A 16,867-nucleotide genomic window follows, 5' to 3' on the forward strand; every position below is an offset into this window, starting at 1 on the left:
TTGACAATTCAGATTTTCTCCACCGAAGTTAACCTAAGTAACAGAGCAAAACAAGCCAAGCAGAGTGGGGGCAGAGTTTGCACTGGCTACAGAGAGCAAACACATGCAGTGTGCAAAACCGACTGTAGGGTTTGTTGTTTTTCTCCCCACAGACTTACGAGGATGTTGCAATGGAAAGCATTTTCTCATGGACAGACGAAAAAGTTTTAAAGAGCTCAGAGAACGCCTTAGAAAGATGGGGGAGCTGCATCCACGGGCGTGGATCACCACGTGTACGGAGTGATTGCGCCAGAAAGCACAGGGTGCCCGAAAGTAACATCTGTGCAAGCGTGTGTGTGAGGAAAGGCTTTCAGCCCCGAAGCAGGCAAGATTGTAGAGAGGAGCCCAAAAAGGGCACTGCCCGGGAGCTTTGCTCGTACATCCCCTCCCGGTGCCACGGGGACACAAGCACATACACAGCACTTACCGCTTAAACAACAAAAAAACACGAAACGCCCCTCTCCACAGAGCCGTACCCCTCACTAAGAAGTGCCCACAAACCCCAGGGACCGCCGCTGGCCTCTCCCCAGCCCCCAGCCCCCAGTGACCGCCGCGGGGCCTCGCCGAGCCACCGCACTGCCGCCGCGGGGCGCTGCGCGGCCTTGGCGGGGCGGCGCGGAGCGGCGCGGGGCGGGGCGGGGCGGGGGGCGGCGGTGCCGATATATGGCAGGGCCGGGAAACGCCGCCGGACAGATGGGTGCAGAGTGGCGGAGAGCGGAGGCGGGAAGCAGCCAACAAAGAGAATAAGAAAAGAAGGGAGCCGCGTTCGCTTTATTTTTCTTTTTCTTTTTTTTTTTCTTCTTCCCCCCCACCCTTGCTGTTTTGCTTTTTTTTTTTTCTAAGCATTTTTGAAACAAGTTTTCTTCAGATCGTCTGGGCTTTTTTATTATTATTATTTTGATTTTTTATTTTTTTTACTTTTGGAAGCATTTTTTTTTCAGTGTTGTGTGTGGAAAAAAAAAAAAGAAAAGCCATCAACGTTAGTTTCAAGCCAAGTGGTTGAGGCGCTCTGCAGGGAGGAGGGGGGGAGGAAGGAAAAGTTGCCTTTGTTGTCAGCGAGTTCTTTTATTACCTTTATGTTACCAAAGGCCGGCGGCTGAAGAGAGGGTCGGTGCGAGCCTACCGGGCGCGCAGCCTTCTTCCCTCGCGCTGTCCGGGCTGCGAGAGGCCGGTGACTTTACCTGCCCGCAGCGCTCGGCGGCGGCGCCCTCCTCCGGCGCCCGCCCTGCTCCGGGCGAGGAGAGGCGGCCGGCGCTGCCGCCCCGAGTCCCGTGAGCGGCGCAGCCCGGGGCGCTCCCCCCGGGCCGAGCTGCGCAGGGGCGCCTCCCGGCGGCCCCGGCTGCCGGTTGCCATGGTGCCGCGGCCCGGCGTGCTGTGGGCAGTGGCGGCGGCGGCGCTGGCGCTGCTAGGCCGTCGGACGGCGGCCGCGCTGGCGCTGGCGGGGCCGGTGGTCCGCTGCGAGCCCTGCGACGCGCGGGCGCTGCAGCAGTGCAAGCCGCTGCAGCCCGACTGCGCCGAGAGGGTGCGAGAGCCGGGCTGCGGCTGCTGCCTCACCTGCGCCCTGCGCCTGGGGCAGCCCTGCGGGATCTACACGGAGCGCTGCGGCGCCGGCCTCAGCTGCCAGCCGCAGGGGGAAGAGGCGCGGCCGCTGCAGGCGCTGCTGGAGGGCCGCGGGCTCTGCACCAACGCCACGGCGGACGGCAAGCTGCGGGCCTTCGTGCTGCCCGGGCCGCTGGCTGAAGGTAAGCGGCTGCTTAATTCTTTCTTCTGGAAGTTGAAAAGTAACCGCGCGCTCCGGGGAGGTCGGGCGGGGGGACGCTGGTGGTCCGCCGGGTGCCCGCGGCCGGCTCCTGCCCGAGCTTCTCCGGCAGCCGCGCAGCCAGGGCTGGGGTCGCTTTTGAAAGAGGGGTGTTCTTTTTTTTAATTTATTTTTCCCCTAAGGAAAAAGGAGGTTAACCTTTTGTGTCTCTTACTATCATTATTTATTTATTTTCTTCACCCCTGGTGCTGTGAAGTAATCCTTCGCGAAAGAGGCAAAGTTACTGATTTTGAAAGCAATCTTGGGGAGGGAAGAAGTTGCATGTTCCTCGTATGGGTTCCTGACGCTGCCGGGTTGAAGAGGAGACGGTGAAATCCTTGCGATTTGTGCCTAATGTTCCTGGAAAGAGGGTGTGAGAAAACTAGAGAGTGCGTGGGCTAGCTCTTGTGCTGCAGCGTGATTACATCAAGGCAGTGATAACCCAGGAATTTAAAAAAAAAAATAAAAAAAATCCTGGCCGTTGAAGGTGGTTGTTCAGAACAAAGCATTTGCACAGCAGTGTTTAAGAGGATGTTGTTTTTCCCTGCATTGCAAATAAACCTTCGGACAAACGAAAGCTTTCCAGTACCTTTTATATATCTTGTAAATGAGACATTCACCCAGCAGGTTCTGTTTGGTTTGAAGAGGAAGGGACAGCTGGAAAAAGTTCTGTTAGCATGCACATTTGGAAACTTTAGAGGCAGGAAAAATTGGGATTCAGATCAAAAAAAACTCAGCCCTGTGCAAACATTTCATTAAACTGTTTGTTTGCCAACAGCAAGTATGTTAACATTTATTTAATAGAAAAGTGTGTCAAAAGGCTTTCCACTGTTTGCATTTTTTAAAAGCCAGGAGTTTTTCTGCTAGGTTACAGGGACTCTTTGGCTGGCCTTTCCTTAGCTGAGGAAGTGGCACCAGTGTTCCAGTTAACTAGCTGCTATGAGACTAAGAGATGCCTTATTATAATTATTTATGTGCTGTTCCCAGCCTGTTCATGCTTTAAATGAGAGAGAGTTCAGAGGTACTCACTGAAGTTTTAAATCTCATTGGAACATGGAATAGCTTCCTTCATCACATGAGCATGGCTTTGACTGTTCATCCTTCAAATGAATTGAAAACAGAGGGAGTCTCCTCGATACATGAGACTTGGCAGTGTTTTGTGGAGGGGCAGTGCTTTTAACAATCTCTGTTAGAGGAGGGGAAAGACAGAGCTGAATGTTGGTTCCCTGATGAAAATATTTCCATTTTCAGGCTAAATAGTCAGAATGTGGAGTTCCTGTTTTTGCATTCTTGGCGCAGGGAGAATTCCTGTTTTCAAGGCAGTAGGAGCTTTGATCGCTTAAAAAGTGCGAAGTAGGTCTCTACAGTTCACATTCAAAGCATGAAGGTTGAAAATTCAGGGTGTAAAAAAGAAGTATTATGACGAACCTGTGTGTACACACAGTACCTGCCTCCTCATGGGTGCTGCTCCTCCAGTTTCAGCTCTAAATTCAGCGCTTGGGAACTAAGGTTGTGGCCTGGTGCCCTCCCTCCCTGAGCAGGATCACACCTCCCTTTCATGTAGCTTCGTCCTGCATTATGTGCTACGCTTTTGGTCTTTACTAGAAATTGCTAGACATCGGTATGGATGGTGTGTATTGCAGGAACTTCTTCATGCCAACTAAAGTAGGCCACTGACTGCAGTTCAGGTTTTGGGGCAGGAAAGTCATAAGTATTACTGTTCATATACAAACCTTCTAATCTCTTTTTGAAAGAGAGCAAACAACTTTTGGAGTAGTTTTGTTTCCATTACAACAGAATGTAGAGGTACCATGGCACCAGCTTTTGTAGAACTTAGTTAATTGAATATGCTTTACCGTTTAAAGTGTGGCATTATGACCATTCTGAATTCAAGTGTAAGAAATTCTGTCAATATGTGATGGTCTATACAAACTGGGAAATGAGCAGCCTGTTGATTAGTTAATGCACATTAAGAATACTTTCTACTTTTTTTTATAGTAGGTAAACTAAAAAACTGGACAGACTAGAGAAAACATAGTATTTGTATCTAGAAGATTTAGGTTTATAACATTTTATTGTGTCATTTATTGCAAAATTCACTGAGAATGTGGAAAAAAAATACCACTGTTTAAAAACAGGACATTAAACCACCAAAAATATGTTCAAATACTGCTGAGAGTCTGAGTTAAACCCACAAAAGCCAGGAAATTTAGACTTAAGACTTGAACTTCCTTAATCCATTTGCACTGGGAGTTGGATTTTCCCTGTCAATTATGTTCATTGCCAGCAGTGGCTACACTAAAACCACCAGTACCAAGATGTTAACTCTGATCCCGCTGCCTCCTCCTTGTTTTCCTCTTCGGTTCCTGTGTATGGCCAGTGCCAGGATACTGTATGCGTTGAAATAACGAGACTCAAATGAGCTATGTGAACATGGGCTTTCAGTTTTAGCACTAAATTTGTTGGCTTTTGTGGTCTTCCAGTGAGCTGTCAAGTATAATTTCAATACAGATTTTCAGGATGTTTCTTGCACATCAGTTATCATTGTGTGCTCACAATGTGATTTCCTTAAACAAAAAAAAAAAAGAAAGAAAAAAGTGGTCAGCAGCCAAGGCACTGAAATGCAGCAACTAGTGGGACTTAGCTGACAGTAGCAGGAGTATCCAGACTTCAAAAATTCCATGGAGGAAATGCAGCCAGTTACAGTTACATTGCAAGAGTCTTCTAAGAGAGAGAAATGCTGTGTAGACAAATACCTCAGAAGGTACAGGAACGCTGGGCTTATGCAGTATTTTGGAAAAATAATCCTGTAGTTTCCTGTAGGTTTCTCCTGTAGTTTTGTAGATGATAATTTAAGGGAAAAATATTTTTGAAGCTCATAATGAAAGTAGATATTTGTCCTGTGACACCACTACAGAATGAATGGCAATTTTTTTATCCATTACCCCAAAATATATTTTATACAACTAGAAATATTTTTGAATTTAATAGTAGAGGAATGAAAATGTGCTATTTTTTTTCTTTCCTGTTATGTATGTGGAATAAAACTAAGAGAAAAACAGTGCTAAAAGTAGTTAATTAGAACCATCAAACTCAGCATGGTAGAATTTTTTATTAACACTTTTTTTTAATTTACTCTCTTGGGGAAGATGAAGAGTTGCTCTCCATCCAATAACTTACTCATGTTAGCTGTATTAAATTAAAGTTGTTTAAATCTGTTCTGGGTCAGAAGTACATGATTTGAATGCTCTGCACGACCCATGTTGGTCAGGCTGCTAACAGAGCTCTGACTCAGGGCCAGGTGCTGGCAGGGCTCCACACCTGGCAGACCTGCATCCTCCTGCCGGGAAGGGAAACCAGCAAAAAAATTTTTGGCGGTAGTGGTTTGCAAATAGTTTGAAATGAAGTGAATGTAAATACTTTTCAAGTGATTAGCAAGGCAGGGTGTACATTCAGAGGGACCTAGCACAGGTGGTGGAATGGTATACTTGAAAGACTCACTAGGATTGAAGAGATTTTTCAGTTAGAAAATTCACTGCAGTTCTTTACATTTAGCTTATGGAGATACTGATGCATGCAGAATACTGAATTGCTCATGTTTTTATATATGATTTTTGTACAGAAAAATTAAAGATGTAGAGTAGTCTAGTGGTCTGTTGCCCTTCCAGACTCAGCTGGCAGTTGACTAACTTTGTTTCTTCACTGAATTTGTTCTTTTCATTAGGAAATTCCAGTGATTCAGAAGAAGACAGGAGTACCAGTAGCATAGAAAATCAGGCCATCCCAAACTCCCACAGGGTGCCAGATTTGAAATTGCATCCACCGCACATCAAAATAGATATCATCAGGAAAGAGCAAGCCAAAAATACACAGCGCTATAAAGTGGAATATGATTCACAGAGTACAGATACACTGAATTTCTCTTCAGAATCCAAACAAGAAACTGAATATGTAAGTGCTTTTGTAAAAGCTAAGACATTTCCCTGCATGTGAGTATGTGCCTGTGTGTGTATGTGCATGTTGTGCAATTGACAAGATAAATAAAAATGGTTATTGTTGTACCTATTTAGGGTATTCTGGCTGTTTGGCCAATACAACTGTTGGATCTGCAAATGCAGATAAGCAGCTGACAAAACAGATCATGTTCAGAAGACACAGAGGCCTAATGCACTGTTGTTTACATTGATTTTAATATAATTTTCACTATGTCAGCTCTTGGCAAAAATTCTTGTTTCCACATGTTTCTATGAGTGTTTTCTGTGACATGTTTAGTAGTGTCATTATTTGGTAAACTTGGTTGCAAACAGCATTATTGGGTTGCAAAACAATGGAAGAAAGGAAGACATTTGACATTCGGTGTGGTGGCATTGTGTTCATACTCCATGAAGCAAATCAAGGGAGATGACAGCTTCAGTTGAAGCTAAGTCTCGAGTCATTATTTCTATGACGTGCTGAAGACCACCTCCACTTGCAGTAGTCCTTTAATGCAACTGCATAAATGTAATGGCTCACAGCACACAAGCTGTTATTGCTTCCAGCTTACTGTGCCCAGTAGAAAGAGTATTTGCAGGGCAGCCAGAATGTGGTGAATCTGTTAGGACAATAATTCCTGTTTGTGCATTTCTTGGCTGCTGTCATGGTGGTTATCCTTGTGCCTATGCCAGCTGACTTAAAAATATGGATGGATATATTTTGGCATCTCATCAAAACAGTTGTGGTGAAACCAGACAAGGCTTCCCACCTGCAAGAGAAGGTTTTGAAACCTGTGTGAGGTGGAAAGCTGTGTCTGAAGAGTGTGTGGCCTCCAAGTTAACACAGTTGTTTGTTCAGTTTGTCATTGATGTCCAGCTGTCTAGTAAAAACACTTAAGTATCCAAGTTATAGCATGCCCTCTTCCCAAAAACTTGAAATAAACCTCTTCCAGTAAAAGAATGAGCTTTGGTAGCTCTGAGGAAATAGGGTTCTGGCCTTAACTAGGATAAATGTTTCACTTCCATGGTAATCAGGCCGTGTGTGTGAAGGCACACTGATTTACTAAAACTGCTCATATCTGTAGGAACTGGAACCAGGTCCACTTGAGGCAGGTACCTTTGCAAGCAAATGCCCTTCTGCCTATGTCTATGTCTTAGTTTTTGATACTCATCCCTTTTACTTTTGAAACCTGTTTCAAGATAACAGTTAAAGAAGGCGGCTGCTCTTTTTGTAGGCCTAACTCAAAACCAAATCTTTGTGTGTTATTTGTAGTTGGTGTCTGAACGGTTTCATTTATTTAAGGAGTTGCCAATAAGAGCACCAATTTAAATAGCTTGTTTAGAGCTTGTGAGATTGATACTGAACAAAAATGTATGAAAGCAGCAAGGAAGATTTTTGCTTACCAAAAAATCAATTTTAAACTTCAGCAGAGCTGTGGAGTCTGTATGCTTTCAGACACTCACACAAAAGGCACTTTATATCAGCAAACTTAACATTTATGCTTGCAAGTAGTAATATCATTACTTCACTAATTAAGAATTGTACTAGTGGGTCTTTGTGTTGATAGAACAACTTAAACATTTTAAACCCCTGCAACTGTGAAAAAGAATTTTTTGGGGTCTCTGTTGAAGAATCAGGCTGGTGGATTGAGTCAGTATTGTGCTCAGAGCAGCATGTAGCTAAACACAGAGTATATAGGCTGTGATTCTTGAATTCTGATCCTTCTGCTGATATTGGCTGCCTTCTTGGCCTCTGGCAAAATTTGAACTCTTCTACTCCTGGATTTCTGGCTGTAAAATTGGTCTGGTAACGTTTTATACCGTACCCTAAAGGCCTGCAGTGAGAAACAGTTAGTTTGGTGTTTGAGACATGCTTTTAGAAGTGGTTCTGGAAGTTTTTATGTCATTGTCTTAGAGCTAATCCACACTACACCATTGTCTTCCTTTTGCATATGGAGAAACTGGTGCAAAAAGTTACATATCTACTGAAAATGTGTGCAACCATTCATTTGCATGAGTGCATACATTTGGTTCAGCTGAAATTTGGAATTGTTGCCCAAAAGTTGCAGTATATTTATAAAGGCATATACAGTATGCCAAACTACATGTTTTCAATTTAATCCATTGCATTCAAGCCTTTAAATCCATCAGAATCACAGAAATAAAATGACATTAGTGAAGATTTACAAAGCAGTTTGTTCTCAATTGTCTGCTTTCTTTTCCCACTTGGTGAAGATCAGCTTTTCACCATATATATTATATATGACTGATTTATGTAATGGTCAAGTCTTCCTTACAGTCATGATTTCAGCTGGAAATGCTAGTCTGACTGCGAGCATGGCATAGGGCCTTCAGTGCTTAGAAATCAGTTTTGTCCTGAATAATGTCAGAATTTCATCTGTGATTGTTTTGCTTTTTGACATTTCTTTAATAGATTTGTTTTTGTGATTCATACCCTTTGAAGATTTAATAACTCTTCTGTGAAAAACAGGATTTGTAAATGAAGTTTCATGTATGTTTTTTCAAATGTGCTCACTAACAGGGTCCTTGCCGTAGAGAAATGGAAGACACTTTAAATCACCTAAAGATCCTGAATGTCTTGAGTCCCAGGGGTTTCCATATTCCAAATTGTGACAAGAAAGGGTTCTACAAGAAAAAGCAAGTAAGTACAGTGTCTTGAGCATTTCAGTGAATACGCTTCACTTATTCTGTGTTGCAGTTGAAGGATCTTGCCAGCAAAGTGCATTATATATCATTTTATACATCACTTTAAAAAGAAGCTAGTTTAATCCCAATTTTAGGTCCTGATCTGATACTGTTGAACTTTGTCAAATGTGGATAGTGTTTTTATTTTCTGTTGGTTATGACAGCAGATTAATTTGAGAAACTTCCAACCTAATCACACACAGGTTGGCCAGTGTCCTAGATACTAATGCCCTTCAGTTTAAAAAAAGCAATGCCTCTGTAATAACCCACAGAGCTAAATGTTGCAGTTGCCATATGACTGCAATAGATCAATGCTTTGAATTGTAAATAGCTGCTTGAAAGTTCCTAGAAGAACTGTGTTGGTTTATATTACAAAAAGCAATTTGAGAAAGGCATGTGTCTGTCCTTTATGCACTACACAGATCATTTCCAAAATCCAGGTCATGTTATCATGGAAGTTAAACATCTAGTAGTTATCTGTAGCAAGGTTGGCTCCTCAGCCCACTCTGGTTTTCTTTTTTAATGTTTTTTTTCTCTTTGCAAATGCAGACCTAAGTGGAAGGTATATATGCAATACATTCATGCTCTGAAGCAGCATTCTCCATTTGGCACTACCCTTGAAGCTTATTCAAGAACTTGCAGAATTGCAAGACATAACATTCTTTGCTTTGTATGCACATTTCATCTAATACCGTTGTTTAGATAGTGACCTGTCTCCAAATGTATTTCTTGGTATAATTCCAAAATTTCCAGAATTCAAAAGTCTTTCAGATTTTCTTCAAGGCAAACCTCCGTAAGGACAGATTTTGTTTGTGGACTATCTTGTTTTTCACATTTGGGTTTATAGAAGTCAGCCCCTATGTCTGGTAACCAAGAGTGGCTGACTCGGTGTGTTACTGCATAATAGTTTGTTAGTTAGAAGTGAGAGACCAACCTCAGAGGAGGCAACCTTATTTTAAGAGTGGTATCTCCCCATTGTTTGGCTTCCAGCTTTCTTAGAAACAGTCTTAACCTTTCAGGTATTCCCTGGAGCTCTGCAATGAGCTGGCAGTGTCAGGTGGGCTCTTTGAAATAGGGATGAGGTTTCCAGTGTTCCCTTCTGCCATCAGTCCAGCAATTGACTCTGTTTGACCTTGGCTGCACATTGCTGAATTTGTTTTACTCCCAAGCTTTTCCCAGGCAGGTGGTGGTAACTCCCAAGCAGGGTGAGTTTCTTTTTCTTTAGTTTTGAGAACCCACTGTCAGTTCATGTCTCACTGCATGTAAATTAGCAGACAGCAGGGCTCAAATCCCAGTCTGCATTCATTCAGGAAATGCCACAGACTGCTGTGTGAACTACTCTCTGGAGCAAGGCTAGGACTGTTTTGTGGCTGTGCCATAGAAGTATTTGCTTAGCTACATCAGAACAGCATGTCATGTAACTGCACTGAAGATATGCAAGCATCTTGTAGTACTTACCCTCCTCTAGGTATTACAGAAGACCACAGATTGGTATTTACTTTGTTCAGTAGATGTTCCTCTCATCTGTCTTTAGACTTCAAAGTTCTAGCTTTGTCAGCAAAATGCGGTGGTTTGCACACTGTCCCTAGTGTGTATATATGGTAAATCAGATCCACAGTGAGCACATTAAAGTGCCTCACTGTGCAGTCATGGCTCTCTAACTGAGGCAGAAAAAAAATTTAATATGGAGGGGGGAAAAAAAAATATGGATACTCTCTTCTAGTCTTCATTCCTAGAAGTTCATTTACTAAAGTAAGGTGTTGATACAGAGCAAAGACAAGCTTCTGCACAGTATGTAGTCTCCATGTTATCTGGAAACTTTCAAGCTGCTTTAGAAAAGGTTGATGTGCTATGTGCAACAGCCCCTCTGGTCAGCAAACATAGATGTTGAAGGGGCACTTTCATACTTGGCCAGTCTTGGCAAGCACTGTGCCAATTTGCACAGCTCGCAGTAGTTTCATGATAGTTTGGGACAGCTCAGGATCTTGTAAGAGATGCCTGCGAATTGAGTCCATATCAGTAAATATTATATGCGTAATGTAGTTTGTGCTCTTCCTCTAAATGAATCTTAATCAACCCCTGGCACAAGCCTTCACAGATAGGGCTTACAGAGAGAGGCTGCTTCTCACACTTAGAAAATGTAAAACAAAGATAATTATACAAAGGTAACTCAAATACATTAACTCCTAGAAAAAAGCATCCGTTTTATAAGTGAATGAGTCCTGGTCAGATGGAATCCACTCTCTGCAAGACAGGACAGCAATATCATTTGTTTGTTTTTCTCTTTGGAGGATCAAAATGTAGGCCTGATTTTGGGAACTTTGAGCAGGTGTCTCTAATCTGATTAACAGAATGCTAGGCTATTTTATTAATTTCCTTCATTGCTATTGTTAGCAGCATTCAATCTGTAATTCAATTTTGTCATGACGACAAAATTCGGAAAAAAATTGTTAGGAAACAGTAAATGCATTGGAAAAAAAGAAGCATTTTGAGCACTTTTAATTCTGGAAATGAATGCTAAAAGCACTGCCTAGGATGTTCGTGTATATAGAGGTATGATAGGAATCTGATAAATTATGATTGCTCTGGAAACCATGAAAACTCATTCAGGAGGTACTTTGTGTTTTAGTATAGTCTGCCTTCCTGGTCACCTGCTCTTGCAGTCAAGTTGAAAGCAATTATTTTTCTTGATATTTGTGGACATCTAGAGAGAGACTTTTCAGAAGTAACCATAGGGAGTAATTTGCTTATGTGCAACAATTACAAGAACTTAAATTCATCTGTCAAGGTATAACATGAAAATAACTTCAGACCTTGTGTTTATATATAAACTTTGTTAAAATCAAACATACTAAAATTGTGATTTCTTTATCTTAATAAATCACACACATTAGCTTACACTATTCAAGTATGGTGTGTATATATAGGTATATTTGCATGAACTAGGTTAATACAGGCGTGGTTTTGCCTCAGGCATGTGAAGAAAGTTTTGAAATTATAATTATTGCCCCATATTTGTATACGAGAACCAGATATTCCTAAATGTGAGCTGGCATTGTTCCACTGAAAACAACTGGGCTTGGCAGGAGCCAGCATGGCCTGAGGTGTATGTCAAGGCTGTCTGCACTCTGCTTCAGGAGACCATGGTTGTAGCTCCATGGAGACCTCTGGGCTGATCAGGAATTCAGTGGGATACCATATGCTTTGCTGTGCCCCACAAATGCCTCTGTGGCACTTTTGTGGAGGGGAGAGGGGCAGGTGGCATGAGGCTGGCAGCTGGTACTTCTATCAGAAGTAATTATTGACTGCACTGCTTGGGCAGTTTTCCAGCTTTTTGGACTTCTGAAGTCATACAGAAAAGCCTTGAAATTTGTGTGCAGTGCAAAATTCAGAAGAGCGAATACTTTTAGATAAACTTTTTCCATATGAGTTGTCCACTATTTCAGTATGGAATGCAAGCTAGCTGTTTCAGGGTAAAAAACATAACTTTTGAATCAGAAGCGCTTTACTATTGACAATATGGATGATCAGGTAGTACAAAATAACAGACTGCAAAAGGTAGTTTTTCTCGTTTCTTCACGGAGTGACATTTTAGCTGTAAAGCTCTAGCCCAAATAATCTAAGGGTTTCACTTTTTTCTTCTAGACGACCTGTTTGGGAAAAAATAACCACTAGTTTCTGCAGACTAACTTTGTGCTATAGTTAATTCCAAAAAATTGATTATGCAGCTGTAAAATGCAATCAAAACCTCCAACTACACGTGATAACTTTAATTGATCATTTGTTTTGACAGTGATGCAAGCCTATGAATCAGTCAGAGTTGTGTAACATACTTCATATAGTACTTCTAAAAGGGGAGGCTGTGTTACTATTATTAGTAGAAGTGTAGTTTCATGACCGGAAAACCAGGCCAACAGCCAGAAACCCCGTGCTCTAATTCAGGCCCCATCTGTGCCTCTACTCTTGGGAATAACAACTCCATTAACTGCTGCCTCATTTTCCCTATCTGTAAAATGTAAATCACACAAAAGCAATTGTTTATGAATTACTCAAAACTGAGCATGAAGGATTTAGTGTGCTAAACATGAATACCACTTAAGGTAGAGTCCAGTCCACTTACCACCAAAAATTAAGAAAAACATTCTCTTGGTGTTGGTGAACTTAGAACAGCCATTTGCTGAAATCATGAAGAGCACACACAAGTACTAGTCTGGCTTTTGAAACAATAAAGGATTCTAAAATTTACATTGTTTTTATATTTAAAGATTTGATGCAGGGAAACAACTGAGCGAGTGACTAGAATTCAAACAAGCTAATCATGTAGTTTAGCAAATTATTAATGTAGCTGTCCTCTCAGTAGGCTTGAAATTCTTCACCCTCCCCTATAAAAGTTGATATATTCTTTAAGTTAACTTTGTCATCCCACTGGTAGGATTGCCATTCATTTGCATACAGCTAATGCATAAGGACTGCACATTCAGAGAAGAGAAGGCATTGTATTATTTCTGCATAGTCTTCCTGCTCAAATATATCACAAGGCTAGATTAATTTTCAGTTATGGTGATTAATGTGACTTCATTTATTTATTTACAAATGAAATAAGCAAGCTGGAAACTTGGGTTTCTGCCAAGATGGTATGTTCAGTGATTGGTGTCTAATGTGTGATCTGCTCTCATCTCTCTTTCACAGCTTCCTAGTGAGAACTGTCTACACTAATCTCTGCTGCCACAAATTAATTGGCTCAGGGACCAACCTGCTGCTGCAGGCAGTCCCAGGAATGGCCCATATTCACACTTCTTTCTGACATATCACCCTTTCACCTGAGGTCCTAAACTAGGCATCAAAGGGTCAGACACTTTGTGCAACATGTAAAGCCTAACATTTACTTGATGTTTCCTTATTTACCTGTGCTTGGGAAAGACATTTAGCTTTGTGGGCCATTGACATGGGACAGTGAGACGTATGAAACTGGAGAACAATGCAATGGAGTGATAAGTAGCAAAGTTTAACTAACCGTTGGCAAAGCCACAGCTGGTACCCAGCATAAACTTTCTTGGAGAGACCATTACTTAGTACATGACAGACTTTTTAAATCTACTTTTACTGCATTACTATTTCTAAGGAAGTTCAGCATCTTTGCTTGTTTAATGATAGTTTCAGGTTGGTCAGTTTTGTTAAAAAATTCCAATAAGCAGCTAATTTCTAACATTTATGTAGGTCATAGACTAATATACAAGCAAAGTCATTTATAGCAAAATAGACATGTAAAGTTCTAGTAGACCTAGCAGTTGTTGAAGCGATAACTCCATTAGAGAGGGATTATGTGTATGTTAATAAATATCAATGACAGTATTGAAATTCTTCCAGCAAACAGATGCAAACCAAGGGTGTTTATTGCTGCAAGAGCTGTCTTTGACCTGTGCTTTAGTGTAAAACAAATCTGTTGACTTTCTTTTCCAAAGATGGATCTCAGTCGTCACTCCGTGGTGTTTTAAGTAGTACTGGTATTCAACAGACAAAAACTGTGCTGCCTAATATAATAGGGAGTAGTTCATTATGCTGTTTTCTGCTAATTCTCAGAGCAGTGTTATTATGGAATAATTAGATCCAAAGTGTTTGATGGGCAGACTATTAGACTACATCTTTTATTGTAATACTTTGTAGTGGTGTTAAATCTTCAATTTAATTCAAGGAATGTCTTCTATCAAATCTTCTGTTTGATTATGTATATGGCCAGGATATAACAGTGCAGACATCAAACAAGCAGGAATCCCTACTGTGTAACGCTAAGAGCGGAATAAAACAAATTATGCTAATTGGGTCCTCCATTCTGTTTCAGTGTCGTCCATCCAAAGGTCGAAAAAGAGGTTATTGCTGGTGCGTGGATAAATATGGACAACCGCTTCCTGGGTATGATGGCAAGGGAAAAGGAGACGTCCACTGCTATAACTTGGAAAGTAAATGAGGGCTGGATGCCAGCTCTTCAGGCATCTGTGTGTGGCAGCTGGACCGAGCAGAGGCCTTCGTGGGGCTGGGCAAACACCATGTACTGCATTGCGCAAGGAGTTATGGGCACTGCCTCCTGTGGCGGTTAGGGGAGTAGAGGCCTCTATGGACTCTGCAGCTGCACCCTGCCACTAAAACATGTTGGGCTTTCTACAGAATGTGTAGGGAGCTCTGAATTCCCCTGTCAACCTGCACTATTGATACCCAGAGAGAAAGAAAAACACAAGGCACTTCAGAATGGATTCAGGGAGTATCCACTGACTTTTTAAAGAATGGCCTGTGACCAATTTGATCCTAAAAGATTCTGTTTTTTATTTTAAATAATTTATAGATTGCAAACTTGTAGAGTTGTTAAAGCAAAACAAAAACAAAGGCACACGTGCGCACAAAAAAAAAAACCCACAAGGATTTAAAGGCTAAGGTTAAGCTTTTTTTTACAAGTCTGATGGGAATCTTCACGGGTAAAAAGTTTTATAAAAATCTCAAAACTTTTTAAGAAACATATTTCTAAAATAAATACATGACTATTTTTTCTGTAAAATATATTATGAATATTCTGTTAGTCTGTAATATAATTGTTTTTAAACTTTATTTAAATGTAACATGTGAATACCAAATATTACACAATAATTCTAGTGTATACTTCTGTATGCAAAGAGAAAGTAAAAGTATGGGATGCTTTACAAATATGTATAGATCCATATGCATAAACACTGACCTGTTCTAGGTAACAGAAATGAATTTGTGGAGTGAAGGAGGTGTTTCCAGAAGAAAGAGTTTCATTATTTGATGTAGGTACAAATACTCTGATAATCTTTAAAATTCTTTTCAATTATTTTACTTTTAATGTACCCATCACTGAATTATACCACTGGAAAGAATAACAGTTGCACTGAAGCTCTCTGTAAAACATTCTTCTATCTGTCCTTTGCTTCATTTAGTGCAACAGAGCTTAAATTTCCTCTGTTTCCTTCATGCTAACATAGAATATTCATGGACAAAAAATTTCCATTACAGTACCAGCCTTTCTATTTGCTTATTTATTTTTAAACGCTCTCTCTATTCTATGTGGTCTTCATATACTCTGCCAAAGTATGCATTCTGTATGAGGATCTTTTGTTTAAAACAATGCGAACAAGATGGGAGGATTGTGGGCCTCCACAATTGTTGAGACCTGTGTGCTTCATTTATGCTACACACAATTGTTGCTTCCTTTGACTTTGGTAGAAATTATTTGCCTGCATTGAATAAGATCCATAGGGTTTAAATATTTAAATTGTCTGCTATGATATGTCCTTTTAATATGAAGATAAGTGTGATGCTGTTACATAAGGAAGTCTTTGGCAGCATTTTTTCTTTTTAGGCTGATTGTTTATTGAACTTCATGACAAATTCTGTATGACAGTGAAATTTGGATAAGTAAAGGTGGCCTGTGAAATGTAACATCTCTCTGGAAAGTAATGCCATATTTTGTATATGTATTTATTTATATATTTTATATAAATATTTTATATATTTATATAAATATATAATATATTCTTATATGTGTCACTATAAATGTTTGTCACTGTAGAAAAAAGAACCAGCACCACTGTAATTTCCTGTTGGGTTGGGAATTCGATGGAGAGTGATAGCACTACTCTCATGCAGCTTTCCAGCCATTGGAAACAGTGGTTGTGCTGATGGAGGGGAGACCATGGAGTCAAGGAGCCTGTTCCTCTCCCACCCTGTGAGTTACAGCCACCTGTGTTTCCTGCAATGGCATATGTCTTGAAACTTTATTGTGGAAAGATTTGGATATGCGGCTTGCAGGATTGAGGTGGCTGATCACTATAAATCAAATGTTCAATGCCTTACCCTGAAATGTAGCCCCGTGTGTATTCTGTGCATATTCCTAATTTATATCTAATGAAATAGGTTCACAACATTGTTAAAACTGAAATTTTAAACCTAAAAGTAATAAGAAAAAGTGTATGTAAGGTGGTGCTTAGTTCAGGTTGATACAAACTTCCTGACAGATAGTTACAGAAAGCTTTGTGAGTTGAAGATTTATTGCAATATTTTTACTGCTAATGCAAATGTAATGCCTGCAAATATTTGTTGGCAAATTAAAATAAATAAATGACTTTTTTTTAATTGTAAACCAGTTTATTTCAAATAGTTTCACATGCGGAATAAAACTATATACAGCAATATTTGGGCACATAATATACAAAAATTAACATTGGAGTCACAAAAGTAGGTTATGAGTATTTCACTTTTTTTTTTTCCTTCACTATCTCATGAGCCTTCTCATAAAAGAAAACGACCTCTCACCAAGAAGGTGGACAGCTGCCTTCCAAACCAC

General features: G+C 40.8%; 1 protein-coding gene across 1 annotated transcript; it reads left to right on the forward strand.

The window, feature by feature from the left end:
* Nucleotides 1-747: 747 nt before the first annotated feature.
* IGFBP3 (insulin like growth factor binding protein 3) lies at nucleotides 748-16,650 on the forward strand. The gene is made up of 4 exons (XM_040548712.1): nucleotides 748-1,781; nucleotides 5,562-5,788; nucleotides 8,351-8,470; nucleotides 14,354-16,650. The coding sequence occupies exons 1-4, from the start codon at nucleotides 1,391-1,393 to the stop codon at nucleotides 14,477-14,479; spliced, it is 864 nt and encodes a 287-aa protein (XP_040404646.1). The 5' UTR covers nucleotides 748-1,390; the 3' UTR covers nucleotides 14,480-16,650.
* Nucleotides 16,651-16,867: the final 217 nt, after the last annotated feature.

This window comes from Cygnus olor, chromosome 2 (genome assembly GCF_009769625.2).
Source record: "Cygnus olor isolate bCygOlo1 chromosome 2, bCygOlo1.pri.v2, whole genome shotgun sequence".
Taxonomy (NCBI): domain Eukaryota; kingdom Metazoa; phylum Chordata; class Aves; order Anseriformes; family Anatidae; genus Cygnus; species Cygnus olor.